The sequence below is a fragment of the Amblyomma maculatum genome, unplaced genomic scaffold (genome assembly GCF_055883805.1).
Source record: "Amblyomma maculatum isolate TAMU_Amacu unplaced genomic scaffold, ASM5588380v1 scaffold_27, whole genome shotgun sequence".
Taxonomy (NCBI): Eukaryota; Metazoa; Arthropoda; class Arachnida; order Ixodida; family Ixodidae; genus Amblyomma; species Amblyomma maculatum.
In genome coordinates, this window is record NW_028146752.1 from 1039554 (window position 1) to 1060307 (window position 20754).

Consider the following 20754-nt stretch of genomic DNA (forward strand, 5'->3'; position numbering starts at 1 on the left):
AAATTTTGTTTTGTATTGCGTTTGTTTTCTATAGCTGGTTTTTGTTTGTTATGAATCATGTAACCCCCTCCCTCCTGTAATGGCTAGGTGATTGAGAGTATGAAAACTAAACAAGTAAATACAATGCTTTCGCATTATAAACACGACAGCGGCGGACTTACCTCGAGACACGTGGACGTCGTACATTACGGAAATGCATTTGGGAGCCTCGTAGTGACGAATTTGAGCAGAACTGGAAGCTCTGTCCTGAACTGAGCGCAATACAGGCAGCAGTAATGTATAAAGTAGCGGTGGCGTAGGGTTAGAACGTCCGTCTCGCGTTCAAGTTCGAATCCTCGGGCCGTGAGATTCTTCACCGGGTGAAGAAATTAACAGGGTATGCCGGTGAACGAAAACGCACTCTGTCACTAGAACAGGATTTGGCCTCCCTGATGTAGCAATTGGACCCAACCTCCTATGAATACTCCAACAAATCATCGGCCCTTAGTCTCCAGTGGCTGCGAAGTAATTGACCACGACGGCGGTTAGACCTGCAACGCAGCAAAGTGTGCTAAGAATCTCTGGCTCCGGACACGCCACCAATGAAAACATTTCCCTAGAAACGTTTGGAACCTTAGCTAGTGAGGCTAGTTTAGCAGTACAGTAGGAGGAACTAGAAGGCATGAAAAGGAATTTCATAAGGCTTGGTGAGATTAGGAAGCCAAATGAGGCCTCTACTATAGTAAAGGGGGATATGTATTGTGTTATCGAGGTTTACCGGAGAGACGATAACTAGGAGTAGAGTTCCTTGTCAATAAAGATATAGCTGGTAATATAAAGTAATTTTATAGCATCAATGAAAGGGTTACAGCATCGCAATTAAGCTTAATAAGCGGAATAAACTGAATGTTGTACAGGCCTACGCGATGAAGAAGTTGGTGATAAACAGAAAGGATATCGGCAAACTATCTAAGTGCCCAAATGATTTGGTTAAGAGACTCCAAAGTATGAAAGCCTCCCGCCAAACAGTTAGGATAGAACTGGTAGAGCTATCAAAGCTAATCAAAAGGTGCAAAGTGTCCGACATAAAATGGAGAAGTTTGAGCATGTTCTAAAGAACGGCGGTAGCCTTAAAGAGGCGAAGAATAAACTATATAAAACTTCTTGTTGGACTAATCGGCAGCTGATCATTTTAACTTCACACACACACACACACACACACACACACACACACACACACACACACACACACACACACACACACACACACACACACACACACACACACACACACACACACACACACACACACACACACACACACACACACACACACACACACACACACACACACACACACACACACACACACACACACACACACACACACACACACACACACACACACACACACACACACACACACACACACACACACACACACACACACACACACACACACACACACACACACACACACACACACACACACACACACACACACACACACACACACACACACACACACACACACACACACACACACACACACACACACACACACACACACACACACACACACACACACACACACACACACACACACACACACACACACATATATATATATATATATATATATGCATATGTTCCCAGCTGAGTATAACATAGTAGGTAATTAAACGTTGGAGGGGGGGCTTCGGCCACATGGCTTCGGGCAATCGGCGTCACACATGGTGGTTTCCATTCTATGGTTGGTTACGTGGTAGCTAAGAAATTATTTGCAATTCTTTGATTACGTGACTGGGCCGCCATATTGAATTTGAGAGCAACGCTTATAAAAAGCGGGGAAACAGGAAAACTATTTTTATTGTCTCGCATATTGTCTTTGTGGATTCGCATACGGATTCGTCACTTCCGAAACGCGCAGTCCACAGATCTCGTCCACTGAATGATCCTTAATCATGCGATGTACAATTGTCCCGTGTTGTAGCGCAACACTATAGCTGTGCTCGCTTACTATATATATAAAGTATGCGCACTCGCCAGCTCGTATTTTGGGGGCAGCCACATTTGGCGCACACGACCGGGTGAGCCGACGCAGCATCGAGGACAGTGGTATGCTACTGTGCCGGATTCCCGAGGGCGGCGTTGCTCTGCTGCAGGGCACGGCGCGCGCTCTCCGAGTCCAGCACGCCCAGCCGCACCGTGGCGTAGAGCAGCTGCTCGCGGGCCGTGCCAGCGAAGCGATGTGCCAGGAAGGTGGGTAGGCCGCGCACACCGTCCGCCATCGTGTAGAGCGGCACGCGCAGGATGCCCAGCGTCTCGTTGCCGTGCTCGCGGCTGCCGATCACTGCGCGCTCGGTGGACAGCAGCTCCTCGGGGGTCACGCGCAGCGCGTAGAAGTGGCACGCGAAGCCCTGGTCGCGGTTGGTGAAGCTCAGCACGTGGTCGCGCTCGGAGGCCGCGAAGCATGACGTGTCGGCGTTCAACTCCTCGCGCATTTCACGGTTCAAGGCCTGCGCGGGCGCCTCGCCCGGGTCCACCAGGCCTCCCGGGAAGCCGAGGTAGCCGTCGAAGCGAACCACGGCCTGCAAGCGCGTTGGTGAGCAGCAGGACTATGTTCTGTCATTTGGATAAAACGTTGCGTGCCGATTGTGTGCGGTTTATGTGCTGTCGAACTGCACCTTCAGCAGAAGATACACATGCTTAGAGAAGAGCCCGAAGCAGATAAACCTGAAGCGAACACATAAAATTCATCCATAGTCTTTGTAAAAAGTTTACAGCCCAGGGAGATTGCGTCTTGTAGTGGATCTCCTTTCAGCATCCATGGAAGTCCTTCCCCTCGGAAAGACAGGACAATCTTTTAGAATATTGCAACACTGGGAATGCATCCCAAGCCGCATGGTGTGTGGGTCAGAAGCAAACCCACATGGGCCTGGATTTTTGCAAAGACGTGCCACGATTCCCAAGGGTGAAATTCCCCTCACATTTTAACGACATCAGACTGCCTATAGAAGCCACTGAACGTCAACTTTGCAAACTAGAAAATCCCCCTTTTCAAGGTTTGCACGATATGAAAAGAGTGCTTAACAGAAAATGTCGAGAACTCCGGTTAAGCATAAATGCATGCTCTGATTTTTATTTGCACTTAACTCGATGACGCTACGCAGCTTGAGCTGACAAAGTTTTCAGATGTACTCTGCTAAGCTGCATTGGTCAAATACAAATGAATGCTGGGGCTAATAGCATGATGTACTTTCATACTAGAAATGCACAATTGGCACCCCCTTTTTTATATCCCCCCCCCCTTTTTTTTTCCTTCAAAATGTTATGCATGCGATTTTTTGGCGAGTAATCAAACCCTAGCATTCCTGTTTCTTTCCGGTCTAAGTTTGAGGAAGAAATTGACGAATATAGAGAGCTGTTCTTTTCATATCGCAGTCTTTCGTATGGGGCTCGTTAAGGATTATAAATGATATGAGTGGAGCGTCGTTGCAAGAAAATTGACAAATTCCCAGCCATCCTGTTACTAGGTCTAGAAGAGGGGTAGTGATTAAATGAAAGGCCACGCCCAAATTTCACCGATTTGCATGAAAAGCGATGTCTGGTATGGCAAACACGATCTCCAAATTTGGCCATTCTGAGAATTCAACCGCGGCTGATTTGGCCAAACATCGACGTCCATGCCTGACTGGAGTATTGCCAACGCGGTGGTAACATCAAAATTTGGCCACATTCGAAATTTGATTGTTGATTTTGGTAAACTGGTAGTACATCGTGTGTAAATATCGTCATTAATAAATCATTTACGCAATTCACGCCTCTTGCTGCATTATTGAGTGACTATAAGAGCTAATGATCGATATTAAGGTTCCGCAACGTCGAACCGCAGCGATAGCGTGTACATATAGAACGTTCCCCTCGCATGTGGGATGGCCGCGGCGAAACTACCCAATAAAAATATGTCGACCGAATAGCCGGGCCTGTGAGCCGGTGCTTTCAGCTCTGGTAGCCGGGATCTCGGCGACCAGAGCTGACAGCACACCAGAACAGGATTTGGCCATCCTGGAATGACCAACCCTTCACGAACAATTAACCCCTGGCTCCAATGCCACAGCAAAGGCGCCGCGGAGAGACGAGGTGCTAATGGAGGTTTTTAGCGCAGAGAAAGTGCGTCAGTACGATGTTTCCATCCCCGGCTTGAACAAATAAAGAGAGAAGAAATAAGAGATGATGACAGTAGAGTAATTTACAGCCACAAATGTCAAATTTGCGTTGAAACAGCGTCAGACGTCGATATATTCAAGGGACGTAAAACAGCTCGGACGTTGAAATAGCACAATAAAAGTCAAAATTGGGTTAGAAAACCCGGATTTGTGTCGTATTAGATAAAGAACGTGTTAAGAGCAAATGAAGGCTTAACGTCACCGAATGGCCAATAATTTGAGCCAAGAACGAACTTGGATGATGACGTCACATCCAGCAGAAAGACGTCGATCTCATAAAATGAGTAACAAACTTCGGATTTGAGTCGACTCGGATAAAAAAACGTCTAAAAAGGAAATGAGCACGAATGAAAACAGAAACGAGGCACATGAGTGCAAAAGAATCGAATCAGGGCAGCGACTATTTTAGTGCACTAATAGAATTTTGAGCGATCTAGGCGTTCATTGTAGGGACCCCTCACAAACATGTGCGCCTGAGCTCAGCAAGCGAAAAGAACAGCTGATTCGCGAAGTTTTCTAGGCAGCTTCGATAGCGAGGCTGGACTCTATCAGTGCGCCGTCCGCTGCGCACTGATTAACTTCTATGACCTGTTGGCTGCCTGTGGTAGCGTGCTGTGCTGAATTGTAAGTCCGCTCTTTCTTGCCCCGTTGTTTCCGCTGTTCTGTAAAAAAAGCGCGTTTGTTTACTAATCTGGAGGCTGTAAGTGACAATTGGGACTACTATGTGTCTTAAGTACCAAAATTGAGCCCTAAATTTGGGCCTACAGTAAATGCATATAAACAGCCCAGTGACTCAACGCGCTCAAGCTGCCAGAGTTGCGGGCGGTCCAGCGAGGAGTCCCATCAAGGGCCACAGTTTGGCGAATCATGGCCTATGCCATAGAAATAAATTATCGTGTAGTAAGGGTGACAGCAGTAAGAAAGGCACATAAAGGATGTGAAACTTATTATCAGGGTGACGTTCGCCCACAAGTAACCTTATACAACTCGGTGACGACGACAGGCAATTAAAAACATGTTCGTCGAAGAACAAAATGGTTATCACTGTCGGCCACGCTCAATTTAAAGCTGAAAATGAACATTCAAGATAAGGAGCCAAAGGAACCACGAGAACTTCACATTCCTAGGATTATTCAAGATAAACCTGGCTGCATTTCTCGTGATACAAGGCCGCTGCTGGCATTGACCCCGAAAAGATAAACGGTTCGTGTAATCACAGTCCTCTCAACGAAGCATCGACCCGATGATTTATCGAGAAAATAAACACTGAGAGTGGAAATACAAGGACATCATGGCTTTAGACGGCAGGGCAATCTCTGGAATGCTGTCATTGTAGCACTTCATAGTCCAGTTCACCTAGTCGAAAACCGAAGTACCTTCAAGGCCGGAAAAGCAGTGCGAAGGTTTCTACCCAATCCACGGCGGGAAATGGTCGTCCTCCTGCCTTGTCTTCCGCGCCTCGTTTTCTAGGTTGTGGCGTCGGTGTGCTGCAGATCTGATTCGGAATCATACACTAAGCAGAGATGAGAAGATAAAGAACGACAGACTATATACCTGCACATGTATGCAACGCAATTATATGCCGTCGAGGGCCTCCGTAACTGGCCAGGCAAATCATGTTTGGAGACTTATGCGCTACTAGTTGCATATATGAGACGCGTCTACACTGTCGTGGACCAGCCAAGATCAATCGGCATACATAGCCAAAATTACTGCGACGTTAATACCACGAGGCCACTCAAGTGTGGACAGCGCAGAAGAATGCGTCCTTCCGCCGCTGTAGCTTGTGCGCAGTAAGTCGGTGCAGATGTGTTTTCAGAAGACTGTGCAAATGGGCCGATATGCTGCAAAGGTTTTGCTCGTAATAGAAGAGCATTCAACACTATTGCTCATCACGTCGGTGGCAATCAGTATTTACGCAACGTGCAGACAGGGCTTTTATTCCGGTAGTGTGATCCGCACGTTTTCAGAAGAAAACTGTGGCCCACATATAAAAGCCCCGAACGTGGCCGCAAGGGAAAGCTTATCATCTGCTCGTCCACTCAACGCCGCGTGAACGGGGCCGTTAAAGTAGGCCAATTTGTTGGTTCTCGACAGGTTTTGCGTTCCACGCGATGTCATCGTAAATTCGCGGCAAATAGAATTTGTGTCGTATGCGCGTGACGGCCCAGGAGGAGCCGAGCTGTCGCTTCACCGTAAGAAGCCAGCAGCAACTCATCCTTGAATGGCGACGTAAAGCACTGCGCTCGAACATTTATTCGTTTAGCGTGCCAAGGGGCAGAGGCAAAAGGCGCAATGATAGCCTGACTAGGCCCATGTCATTGCGAAAAATTGTATTTTGAAACTTGAAGATGCGTGTGTGTGGCCTTAGTAAGGCGAGCCTTCTGGGAGGCGTCTTCAATGTTCGCCCGGAAAAGCAATCGCTTCGCTCAAGTGCGTAGCCAGCAGCTGAGTCCATGTGTTTCCTTCGATGGTCTCAGTATTCCCTGCACGCCTGATCGGGTTGGGACGCTGTCGTCAATGACATTAAAACAAACGTGACAATGTGACTTTGTTCGTCGAAAGTGTGATGAGGTTCGATCGAAGTGAATGATCACCCACTTAGGAAATGCATATCGATTTGCGAGTGCGCTACCGAATGAATTCTGAAACTGGCAACATGCCCATTTACTTGTGCGGTGCATCGCCCCGACGATGTCAAAGACGGCAGCCGTGGTGCAGATTTTTGAATCGCATCAAACGATCGTCGAGTGGGCAACTCTCCACTGGTGACTGAATAGTCAGCTCCTGTGTCCACTAAGGCAGTAATCGTGCGACCGTCGGCAGCCACTTCAAGGTCATGTGTTCGCGTACTCACATTGCACGCTTTTCTTGCTGTCCGATATCGGCTTCGTCGTGTACTCATAACGTAATAACTATAGCGCAACCAAGACCAATCCAAGGAAGGACCACACAGAACTAGCTTTAACTTCATCTAGCTAACTTTATTCCTACGTTTATTCACCCACAGCGCAGAAATTATATGGAAGAACCAGGACATGCGCATATACCAGTTCGCACACACACTATCAACTGAACCGTGCAACACATTCCATTTACGAATTGTAGAGGGTCACAGACGTATTGCTAACAGAAAATGCACCTTTCTTGCATGAAATGCATCCAATAGTTCCCTTGCCCTTTTATCGTTGCTTTTACCTAAAACCTTTACCTCATGAAACCGTGGTTGACACTTCTTGCTAAGTCTGCTTCTAACCCGGGGCGAATATTGTTCTGCTGCTCGAGTACAATCACTCGATGCGAGAGCTCGATGATGCGGCAACCATCATCAGACATCAAACATGGCAAGAAATTTACTACTTGCTGCATTGTGCGGGTTTACGAGATACCGCTGTCATGTGGGAAGGCCTATGTGGGCCAAACAGGGAGATGCAATAATGAAAGGGCAGGTGAGCCTGCGCGGTCATTAAAAGTAGTAGGTGGTGCGCATCTTTTTCAGCACTGTGCTGAGTGTTATGATTGCACTCGAGCGGCAGAACATTCGCCATGGGTTAGATTCAGGTACTGCAAGAGGTGTCAACCACGGTTTCATGAGATAAAGGTTCTAGGTAAAAGCAAAGATAAAAGGGCAAGAGAACTATCGGAAGCATTTCATGTGAGAAAGAGAGGTGTATTTTGTGTTAGCGAGAGGTCTGTGGGCCTCTTCAAATCGGAACATCTTGCACGGTTCTGTTGATAGTGTGTGTGTGTATCTGCGCATGTCCTGGTTTTTCCTTATATTTGCTGTGCTGTCAATGCATAAATTTAGATGAAGTAAGCGCTAGTCCTGTGTGGTCCTTTCTTGTGTTCCACATAGTTACGCCATAGCTCTTTGCGAGCGCTTTGTGCAAGCGGATTTCCACTAATTACTCTCGCGTAAACGTCTACTTGAACGAAACGTCGAGAAGTGCGTACATAGGACCGCATAGGACCCTGACCTCCTCTGACGGTGTAAATCGCATAACAAAAATTTAAACAACCTATCGAATACACTTTGAATAAGTAAGTATTAACTGCGATTCTAGAGACGAATAATTATCCTCACACACCGCAAAAAAATAAAAATACCCGCGATTCAACGGATTCCACCGGAAGAGCCGCGCAAAGCAGTTGTCAAGCGGCGATAAAAGAGCTACCAAAACCGAAACCAGAAATGAGCTCACCAGGATGGTCGCTTTTTGCGGGTAGCGCCGCATGACGAGGGTGTCGGCTGGGGCCCAGAGCATGGCATGTGCCGCGTTCCGGTAACCTGTGGCCAGGGCCTCGGCTAGGGTGCACGCCTCGAAGCCATTCTGGTTGAGGTTTAGTTCCTGCACGATGCTGAGGTCGAGTGGGTGCTTTTCGGGCTCGCCGCTGTCCATGCTTGCGCTCTTGCGAACCTTGGATGGGCCGCGCAGGCGGTCGTTTAGCCGCGGAAAGGTTTTCGACGTGTTTGTAGCGCCGCAGTGTTCGCAGATACCAGTTGACGTCCACCGCTGAGCGCGAGAGTCGAGGCACGCGATCCCCCGTGGATATAAACGAACTTAGTTGCGAAACGAAATTGCAGATACACAGCGGCTCATATAAAAAAGAAGGCAAAAATAAACCAGGTTCCATACAGAAGTTGTTCGCCACGGCAATGATACCATTTGTCAAGCATCTTGTTGACGCCTGGGACATAGAAGTGCAAAAAGTAAAAGGTGTAATATATGGCAATATGACCACTGGATACACATTCCTTTAGCCGTGGCGCCATCTATTAAAGCCTGTTCTACCTATATTATAAGAAAGCATGGCCTCCGAGATTTGAAAATGAATTTGATTGTGGTTTTACGAATCAAAAGTAGATGGCAGCAAAATCGCAAAGTGGAGGTTGGAGCTGATGTTAGGCGCGAAGAGGAAGACGAGAGCGACAGGAAAAGGCATTGTCCCAAGAGAGAGTTGCTTCGATGCATATGCATTACATATGATGTGTATTGCGTTTGTAAGCTTGTTCTTTGTAGCGATGTGGAAACAAATCCCGGACCACCCATGGTTGAACCCAGCACTCAAGACCTACTGAAGCAATTATTGGCAGGACAAAATTAACTTACAGAAGATGTATCGGCTCTCGAGTTCAACAGACTAATATGGAAGCGCTGGTAACTCTGACTTCCGCTCAGAGCTTGTTGAATTGGAAACACGATGAAATGAAAAAATAGAAGCACTCCAACAAACAGTGTCTTGGCTTCAAGCTAGAGTTAATGACCTCGAGGACAGAAGTAGGCTGTCAAATCTAATTGTTTGGTTTAACAGAAGGTGAAGCTGACGAAACTGACTCTGTTCCGAAAGAAAAGATTGGCACTGAAATCTTTTTAAAGAACCTGGGCGTCGCGTGCACCTCAGTTGGTAGAATTCACAGCCTTGGAAAATCCGGCGAACAGAAGCCAGTAAAAGGTATTTCAAGATTATAACGAAAAACAAGAAATCCTGAAAAACGCTCGTAAACCTAAAGGTTCAAAGTATCCATTAAACATTCTTACTCGAAGAACACGCTTAGGATTCGAAAACTGCTGTGGGAGGCGCCAAGCTTGAAAAAGACACACACACACACACACACAAAAAAAAAAAATAAAGAACGAGTGGATGGGGTGTCGTACATACAAGTGGGATGATAATAAAATTGCAGAGTGAGACTACATGATAGTCAGAAAAGGCCAACAGAAACGCAGTGCCTTCCTCCACCCAATATGAAGAAATTGAAATCGCTAAACATAAATGCCCGCATTATCTAAAGTAAATGTGACCAGTTGGAAGCTATCATCATTTTAGGTTATGATTCTCATATAGTCGTTATCACCGAGACATGGCTACGCGAAGATATAGATGACGCCGACGTGTTTCCGCCCTCATATCAGGTATTTCGCCGAGGCAGATCCTCAAGGGGTGTGGCGGTTCTGGTTGAAAACATTATTAAAGCTTTTCCTCTCCAAGAAATTGACAGCCACGAAAGCGTTTCCCTGAAACGTTTTTGTTGGGGCATTTCTTTGTTATTGTTTGCTGTCTATCGCGCACCTGATTCTCCGCCGCAGTTTTTAAAAGATTTGGCTGACCATATGAATAATTTTCGTCATGACAACATGCTTCTGGCGGGTGACTTCAACCTGCCAGAAATAAACAGGAATTGCATCTTTCCCGATCCAAGCTTAGAAGCGCAGTGTGGGCATTCGTGTGATATTTGGACATGCAAAAAGTGGGGAAAGAGCCCACTCGTGTCCAGGGAACCTGTCAGTCTGAGCTTGACTTCATTTTTGCAAGTAGGTCACTTGATCAGTATTCTGTCTATGTTGAACATGGCATTTCGGATCAAAACATTGTTTATTTTTCCTGTCCATTACAATTAACTTCCTGCTTGCCTTCGCCAAAACTCATTTCTGTTAAAGATTTCTCTTGCGGTCAGGATGAAAGTGTGGTAGGTTACCTAAACTTTGAAATTCACGGCTTTCATGGAACTAATGTTACTGATTTATGGATTAAATTTAAGGGCATGTGCAAGTACTGCATTGACACATTCATTCCAAATAAACTAAAGAAAACTGGCCAAAAATTGCCCTGGATTACTCGATAAATCTTGCATTCAACTAAAAAAATCAAGCGGTTAAACGAGGGAGCACTGGCCGTAGCATTATACAAGCTAAGCAATCAGAACTTAACAAGGCCATTAGGGAATCTAAAGAGTACTATTTCAAGCATACCTTGCCGAATTTTGTTCGAACTGCACCAAATAAATCCTGGAAATCTTTATGCAAAAATAAAAATCAATTGATCAAATAATGCATGACGGAGAGGTCCTGGTCGAAAAAGCAACCATTGCAGAGACATTTAGTTGCCATTTTCATAGTGTGTTTTCTGAGAATTCTACATATGAGCACAATGTTAATCATGCATGCTTGGTTGTCCCAGACATTGTATCGCCTTCTGGTGTGGTTGCTATGTTGTTAAATCTCAAAACAAAGACATCACCAGGACCTGACAGCTTTCTTCGTCGCTATACTGAAGCCATTTCAAAATTTTTGGTTATAATTTTTAATGTCTCAATATCATCTGCTAGCCTTCCGTCTGACTGGAAAACAGCACGTGTTGGGCCGGTGTTTAAGAAGGGAGACGCACTAATGGTATTTATTTAGCACCCAATTTTCATTACTTTAAGTTGCTGCAAATTAGTTGAACATATTATCGCCAATGAAATTACTAAATTTCTAACTGAAAATAATGTCTTTTCTTATCAGCATGGATTTAGGAAGGGTTTTCTACTGTAACACAGCTTACCTCTGGTTTCCATAACTTTGCAAGTGTTTTGAATAAATCAGGCCAGGTTGGTGTTATATTTTTGGATTTAAGTAAAGCATTAGACCTAGTTTCACACGTTAAGCTAATTCACAAACATCATCTGATCGGTCTTCCAAACTTCATAATCAGCTGGGTGTCTTCATACCTGACTAACCGAACTCAAGTTGTTTGCATAGGTGATCAATTCTCTAAACCACTTCCAGTAACATCATGGAGTGCCACAAAATAGCATACTCGGGCCACTGTTGTTTCTCATTTATATTAATGATATTATAAATGCAATAGCTGACCCGATTCAAATTTGGCTCTTTGTAGACGATTGCATTCTTTTTCATGAGATTAACAATCTTTGTGACCAACTACTCCTTAACTCTAGCCTTAATAAAATTCAAGAATGGTGCAGTGAGTGGGGTATGAAACTTAACACAGATAAAACGGTCTTCATGAAAGTAACAAATAAGCGAATCAGACCTTCATTCCAGTAAATTCTTCCGTCTCATCCTTTAACTGAAGGCAGCGAATACGAATACCTTGGAGTCACTATAACTAATAAACTTATTGGAACCGACATGTTTGTAACATATGCACATGCTCATTTAAAAAGCTTTCCCTTTTACGACACAAACTAAAACAAGCTCCGCCTAATGTAAAGCTGTTAGCATACTCGTCAATCATAAGACCAAAGCTTGAATATGCCTCCACTGTTTGGGACCCGTACACAAAACTCACTATTCACGCACTCGAAATGATCCAACGCAAAGCTGTTCGTTTTAGTTTTCCAAGTATCGTGCAATGGACTCACCAACCGAACTAATGAAGCAACATAACATCCCAACACTCGAATTACGAAGAAAGATTGAAATTCTCAAGCATCTGTTCTTGCTGAAACATAATAAATCGTTAATGAACTCCTGGCCTTACCTGAAACCGTTAAACACCCGTCTGACAAGAAATCGTCACGAATATCAATAAACTCAATACAATTCTAGAGTAAACGCATTTAAATATTCTTTTTTTCCTCGTACTATAGAAGACTGAAACCGACTGCCACCGATTGACCTAATTGAGTCTTGACTACCTATACTAACCTGTTATTGTGTTTCTGCTTTAACTATTTTTGTGTGTTTGAAATAGCAAAAAAACATTACCTGATACTGATGATTTCACGGACGTATTTCATTTGATTATTGTACAAGATGTTCGAATTTTCTACCCTGGCTGCCACGATTATTGTGTTTTAGCTGCGTATAGTTTTTTTTGTTGCCATTCCTGCTAGGGCCCACCCAAGGGCCTGCGGTATATTGTAAATAAATAAATAAATAAATAAATAAATAAATAAATAAATAAATAAATAAATAAATAAATAAATAAATAAATAAATAAATAAATAAATAAATAAATAAATAAATAAATAAATAAATAAATAAAATATGTACAGCATGTACCAGCTGAGATGGATGAAGATTAAAAAACATTAGCTGGGGTTTAGCTTTAGTTAAACGAGGTAGGTTGCTTAAGCAAAGCCGACGTATCATCTCTTTCTGTTCTTTCTTCTTTTTCTTATTAATCACCTTGTGACGCCATCACCTTAGCATGAGGTGATGACGATTAACAGATTAGTAAGAAAGAAACCCATCAACGAATTAGCGGTGAGGGGGAGGGCAGAAGAGTTCAGGATCTCACTACAGAATAGGCTTTCAGCTCTAACTGAGGATGGCGACATTACCCTAGAGGCAAGGAACAATAATTTCAGAGATATCATTACTGAGTGCGCGGTAGAAGTAGGCGGTAGGATAGTTAGAGAGGATACCGGCAAGCTGTCTAAGGAGACGAAAGATTTGATTAAGAAACGCCAGAGTATGAAAGCTTCCAATCCAACAGACCAGATCGAATTGGCCGAGATATCAAAGCTAATCAATAAGCGCAATGTGGCCGATATAAGGAAGTATAACATGGAGAAAATTGAGCATGCTGTAAAGAACGGGGGAAGCCTTAAAGCGGTAAAGAAGAAATTGGGCATAGGCAAAAACCAGATGTATGCGATAAGGGACAAAGCAGGCAACATCATCACTAATATGGACAAGATAGTCAAAATAGCCGAGGAGTTCTATACAGATCTCTACAGTAGCCAAAGTAGTCAGGACCGTAATGAGATTGGCGGTAGGGAAAAACAGTCAGACGTTCCACCAGTGACGAAGGACGAGGTCAAGAAAGCATTAGAAACTATAAAAAGGGGGTAATCAGCTGGAGAAGATCAGATAACTACAGATCTGTTGAAGGACGGGGGGTGGGGGGGAGGGGGACATCGTGCTACAAAAACTGGCCACCCTGTATACGCAGTGCCTGGTGTCATTGAAGGTACCGGAACCATGGAAGAATTCAAACATTATCCTCATTCATAAGAAAGGGGACCCCAAGGACCATAATTATTAAAGGCCAATCAGCTTACTGTCTGTTACGTATAAGGTATTTACTAAGGTAATCGCTAATAGAATCAGGACAGCCTTTGACTGCAATCAAGCAAAGCATCAAGCAGATATTCGGAAACGATACTCTACTATCGATCATATCCATACCACCAATCAGGTGATAGAAAAATGCTCGGAATATAACCAGCCCTTGTACATAGCATTCATTCATTACGAAGAGGCATTTGACTGTGTAGAAACTTCTCGGTGATGCAGGCATTGCGAAATCAGGGGGTAGACGAGCCGTATGTGAAAGTGCTGGAAGATGTATATTGTGGCTGCACAGGCCATAGTTCTGCATAAAGAAAGTGATAAAATTCCCATAAAAAAGGAGTTAGGCAAGGAGACACAATCTCCCCAGTTGCTTAGAGGAAGTATTCAGAGACTTGGAATGGGAGCAGTTAGGGATAAGGTTAGATGGAGAATACCTCAGTAATCTGCGATTTGCTGATGACATTGCCTTGCTAAGAAATTCGGGGGATGAAGTGCAAATAATGATTGATGACCTAGACAGGAAAAGTAGAAAGGTAGGCTTGAAAATTAATATGCAGAAGACTAAGGTATTGTTCAACAGCCTCGGGAAGGAAGAGCAGTTTACATTAGGTAGCGAAGTACTGGAAGTAGTAGGCGAATATATCTGCTTGGGACAGGTAGTAACCGCAAATCGGGACCATGAAAAGGAAATAACAAAACGAATAAGATTGGGATGGAGCGCATTTAGCAAGCTCTCGCAGATTATGACTAGCAGCTTACCGGTATCGCTCAAGAGGAAAGTATACAACAGATGCATCTTACCTGTACTCACCTATGGGGCTGGAACGTGGAGGCTAACCAAGAGGGTTCTACTTAGGTGGAGGACAACCCAGAGGGCTCAAGAAGTACTTTGCTTCGGGCTACTTGGTTCATGGTTGAAGTGGATTATGAAGACGGCGCGAAAGAGACGAGGACAAGGAAGGAACACCAAAATAACAGGACAGGCGCCAACTTTCAACTGATGTTTATTCGCGCAACCTTTCATTTTTATGAAGCACCCAAACCGTATCACAAAGGCCTATCACATAGTCATCCACGTGGAGCACTCAGATCACCGGCGGTATTGGTCACAGACAAGAAAAAACCTCACAGTATAATCAGCCAGTAAAAAAAAAAGCAATTCATCACAGTAAAGCACGCCATCCAAAAATATATAAAAACAACCTGTTCGAAAGAGTTCTAAGATTATCGGAGTGCACAAACACACAAAATAAACATATCAACCACAAATTGAAATCAACCACACAACGCAGATACGCTCGTGCCCAAGACAAACACGACACGTGTTTGTAATCTTCCCTTCGACCGCAATAACAAATACAGGTGACAAAGAAAATGAGAAAGACCAACAGAAACGCCGAAAAAAAGATGCACAAGAAGGCTTGAACAGGTGACAATGGAAACAAAAATGACCAACAGAAACTCGGAAAGAACGTGCAAAAGAAGCTTAAAAGCTAAGGGAATCACCTCATCGTCAACGTAAAACGAAAACAACCGACAACACCTATCAAGAATAAATAAAACCAAGGTATAAAATCTACAGGAATCCTTCAAGAACTCAGAGTCACTGATTGATATGGACGGCTTGCTAACGCAGAAACGTCCTACTTTCTTGATGAAATAAGCCTCTACTAGTTCTCGCTCGACTTTATCTCTACCAGATTTAAAAAAAAAATCGTCTTTTCTAGTTCCGGACGACACCCTTGGCAGGATTTGCAGTGGTCTGCTAGGAAGCTTCCATGCTGATTGCGAACATTCCGCATATGTTCACTGGCACGCTCATTGAAACAACGACCGGTTTGCCCTATGTAGACCAAACCACAGCTCAAAGGAATCTGATACACAACTCTTGACTTACATTTGGTGAACTTATTTTGATGTTTAATAGCGCAAACCGGTCGTTTATCTGGCTTTTTCATTGAGCAAAGCTTGGAAAGTTTTGAAGGCGCAGAAAACACAACTTGAACCTGAAATTTACTTGCAACTTTTTTGATGCCATGGGAAACTTTATGGATGTAAGAAATAACTAGCATAGGCTTCCTTCGTACTTCCGGGTTTCTTTCAACATTTTTTCTCTTCACTTTCTGAAGCAACATTTCAGAAACAGCCAATATTAATGGGGGCGGGTAGCCTGCTTCTTCCAGCCTTTTTACTTGGGCGCCAAAGCTAACCGACATCATGTGATGGCATGATTTTCCTAAAGCGCTCTGAAGGCAATTCGCAATTATAGCTCTTTTGACGAGCTTCGAGTGGGCACTGTCAAAAGGTAGCAATCCTTTCTTTGATCTGGGATTGTACGTCCAGCAAATATGATCGTTCTTGAACACAAGCCTAAAGTCTAAGAACTGCAGTTCGTTGTTAACTGGTTCCTCCCATGTAAATCTGAGGCCTTGGCTGTGATTGCGGAAAACGGACAACGTCCTAGTCACTCTCTCAGCTAAATCAAACTCAGGTGCCCCCTTCAGAATAATCAAAAAATCATCGACATATCTGAAAACGGAAACAATATTTGGGTCATGGAGTTGACTTTTGATTTCATTTCCAACAGCTGACAAGAAAATGTCACAAAGAACAGGTGCCACAGAAGACCCAATACAGACATCTCTTTCTTTGTTTCTTTGATTGATTTCTTTGTTCAAAAAAGAGGTGTCTGTATTGGGTCTTCTGTGCCACCTGTTCTTTGTGACATTTTCTTGTCAGCTGTTTACCTATACGGTCAAGGCGGAACACGTCGCAGTTGGGAAATATGGCCTGTACTTCGTTACCGGTGATATTTTCATTTAGCCATTTTTCCGTTAGCACCACTAAGTTACTTTCTGTGGTGTCGATTATACTAGTTAAATCATCGCGCTTAAGCAGGAGGCTTCTAATGTTGGTGTAAAGGATTGGAAGTGAGCAAAGAAGGTCAGTTTTTGAGGGTCTGGTTGACAGCTATGGGGTTCGAGGTTAAACAAGTTGAGATGAGCGATCGTATGTGTATGGTGTTTCAAATTACCATCCTATCATGCCGGAGAGAACTTTTTCTGGTGACTTTTAGCGTAGTTTATGAAGTTCTTGCGAGTAAAGCGGTTATTGCAGGAGAAATCTTCGGATACACTGAAATCGGTCCCTTTAAAGCGTTTTGCGTTAGAAAGAATTTGTTCTTTCACTTTGAAGTGGACAAATTTAACTATGATGGGTGTATTATTGTTAGCTTTGAATTCACCAAGCCGGTGGGCCCATTCTACGTCTATTGGTTGAATGTTGAGGTCCAGTTCAGATTTTCAAATATCGGTAGTTAGTTTTTCGGATTCGGCCCAGGTCTCACGGTCTGTATCTTTTACTCCGACGAATACTAGATTAGATTGGCGGGCCCAGTCTTCACTGTCGTCTAGCATACGCACAATGTCGGCTAGTTTATTTGTGTTATCTTCAGCGAGGCATTGGACGTCGTTAATTTGGGCTTAGAGCGAACCAACTGAGGCGCAGTCTTCCTCGATATTTGTCAGCCTTGTTTTTATCTCATCAAATGTTTTTTTTCGTGCTGAGCCAATTTAGTGTGGCTTGATTTCATTTCGCTGAAGATAGTTGCCTGCCCATTCTTTAACTCGTCCAGAGCCTGCAGCAACTCATTGTTCATGTCGGCGCTTTCTGAGCGAGTGTTAGGCCCAGGATTTTGCTGGATTTCACCACACAGCAACAGAAGGTAAAAAATGACATGCGCACATTCAACTGCAACATGGACTATCAAACCGGCGTATCGGGTACGCCTTGCAAAAAGAGGGTGAACATTGTTTACCTGCACGTAGAAAAGACGAGGCATTTTAGCGTGACTGTCTTTGGGTGTGCTGATGGGGGCGTCGATTCCGTGTGGTTTTATACGGGTTGATGGCGATGTGGCTGAGATAGCTGGCAGTTTAGGAACTCGAGGAGAAAACTGGCCGGCGATTCCTGGGGTAGCGTTAGAGGGCAGTAATGTCGGTCTGTCAATGAATCCTGGTCAGTTGCCGGCTGGTGTGGCACGCACTGTCCTTCCGCGACGGGGGCTGGCTTCCAGGACCATGAAGCGGGAACGTCCGGCACATCAACGCGAGAGGCCCAGAAACCAGGCGGCCATGAACAGGCGATGAAGATCAGCTGCACGTAGAAAAAGCGAGGCATTTTAGCGTGACTGTCTCTGGATGTGCTGCCGAATGTGCATGCTGGCATGTAGATTCGGCCATGGCCATTTCGAGCGGCGGTGAAGCGCGTCACTGCTGCCGCTCGAATTCGGACATGGTAAGGAAAGCTAGTACTCCGTAGTCCAGATATCCAGTGTAGTCACGCTGGATATCTGTGGCACTGCGAAAGGCACAGGAGCCGTGGCAATTGTGCTCCTAAGTGCACCTCGCCCTTGAGCACTATATAGAGAATTGTGCTCCTGCTGTCACCTTTGCCAATTTGCAGGGCGAGAGGCACGTAGGAGTGCAATTGCCTATTCTAGTGCGCGTGATCCTGATTGGACAGGGGTGCATCTGCCTTTCGCAGTGCTTCAAACATCTTGTGAGACGAAGTATAGGAGCAGGTGAACACTTTCCCCTGCGCGCAATGGTGAGAAGAATGGGGTTTGAAAACTCACCTTCTCCGACAAAAAAAAAAAAAAAAGCTTCTCCACAAAGCCAAGGTTGGGTCGCTCAGGGTCACTGGAGGCAAGATCGGTACGCAATTTCTCAGTCGTGAACCAGTGGCGTAGCTTGGTGGGAGAATTTGAACTAATACCAAGATGGCCGCCATGGTACTTCCGCCTTTAAGCGTAAATCGCCTGGTAACGTTACCATGTGACGACGTTATAGTCTCACTTATTTCAAGGCACAATATGCTACACCACTGATAATGTCATCATTTATTTCAAGGTACGGCATACTACACCACTGATGATGTCATTAATTTCAAGGCACGACATACACCACTGATGACGTCATCATTTGTTTCAAGGTACGACATACTACATTGCTGATGATGGCCACATTAATCATTAATTAATTTGTGAAGTTGGCCTGCGGCCACGCTGCAGCTGCGCCTAACGTGACGAAAAACGCTGCTGAACCTCGGCGCTCGAGCCGAGGCAGGATTTGACCCAGATATTATCATTAGCCCTAATGGGAGCGGTCTTTCTTGCACAGCGAGGAGCAGCACAGCAAGGACTCGCACATCGAAGATGAAGCATCTGAGGACGAAGGTTCTCCCCAAACGTGCCGGGAACGCGCGGGCGACGCAAACACGACGCAGATTTGTAACAAAAATGGCAACAACGGGGTGGATAACGGGACGCCAGTTAGGCGGGCCAGGACGCTAGGAAGTGAAAGGCTCAACAAAGCGAAATAAAAAAGAAAGCAAGGGCGGCAGCCAGTACGCTACAGAGGCTTGCAGCACGGGACGCAGCGCCCAACTGGGAGAAGGGAAAATATAAAGTACTAGCGCGGAGAAATCCACCGCTACCCCAAAACTACTTGAAATTCATCCTTATATCCAAGCAGGGGCTGCAGTTGAAAGAGTTCCCACAGTTTTTCATCTCGAGAACAATCCAGGAGGTATACCGGCCGTCATCTGGCATACCTTGCCAAAAATAAAAGTCTGAGCGTAGCGGAAGAGTCAACGCGCGGTCTTTCCAGTAAGGCGCACTATTCTTTAGGCACTTAGAGGGACTCCAAGGTACTTTGGTGGCCTAGATCTCCACGCCACACCAACATATTCAGCAGCCATCGATATTCCAAACAAGAGACTGCAACTCTTAGATCGGTGGATTCCAGCACCTGACACTGAAGCGAATTCCTCCGCTAAATGAGTAACCTCCTCATTGCTTGGTTTGTCAGCGCAGAAAAAGGCCAGGTCCTCCTCATGACTGCGAGTTCATGACTAATAATACGAAAATCCCTAACTGCTCTGCTGCTTATGATACTTATGTAAAGCGGCTCCAAGTTTAGAGCGATCAAGAGCGGGACAGTGGGCATCCTTGTTTAACAGAGGACTCGATGGGGACAGGTTGTGATAGACCGCCATTTACAGTCAATCGTGCGGAAAATGCTTTGTAACAAAGGCGTATCCTAGTAGAAACAATCGAACCAAGATTGGCGCGATCCAAGATACAAAAAAAAGAGGAGGGGGAATAAGACACACGATCAAACGCCTTTGCCAGGTCAGTTTGCAGAAGTGCCAACTGCGCATGAGCGTCACTGTTATATTGCAAAACCGTAAGCGCAACATGTAGATTAGCTGTATTGAGCGGCCTCTCAAACCATATGTTTGATGGGGTCCAATGAAAGTACACATTGCAATCTGTACCCGATCTGACACGATTTTAGCAAACCATCTTACGAGTGTAATCAGCATTTGAAAGCGTGATAGGCTTGTAGCCCTCTAAAAATCGACTTTTTTTCTTTATCATCCGTTTTTGGTATTATATGGTAAAAGACTGCGGCAGAAACCCGACATCAATACTAGTCTAAAAAATTGTGGAGTAAGTCAGGGGAGAGAGCAGATTTGAATGTCTTGTAAAATTCCCCTGATATACCATCCGGTTCCGGAGGTTTGGAAAGCGACCATCATTCAATTGCGTCTGCCTCTTCAGTTAAGATTAATGTAGAACGTATAGCCTTACATTCATTTTCAGAAGGCGGAAACAATAAACGTCGTCAGCAAGTGACAGAAAAAAAGACAGGTATTTGCAAACTCGACTTACT

The 20754-nt window shown here is 44.8% G+C and overlaps 1 protein-coding gene across 1 annotated transcript; it reads right to left on the minus strand.

The window, feature by feature from the left end:
• Nucleotides 1-1838: 1838 nt before the first annotated feature.
• LOC146170927 (U8 snoRNA-decapping enzyme-like) lies at nt 1839-8878 on the minus strand. The gene is made up of 2 exons (XM_084586667.1): nt 8411-8878; nt 1839-2570 (listed from the first exon to the last, which is right to left on the minus strand). The coding sequence occupies exons 1-2, from the start codon at nt 8606-8608 to the stop codon at nt 2103-2105; spliced, it is 666 nt and encodes a 221-aa protein (XP_084442793.1). The 5' UTR covers nt 8609-8878; the 3' UTR covers nt 1839-2102.
• Between the last annotated feature and the right edge of the window lie 11876 nt (nt 8879-20754).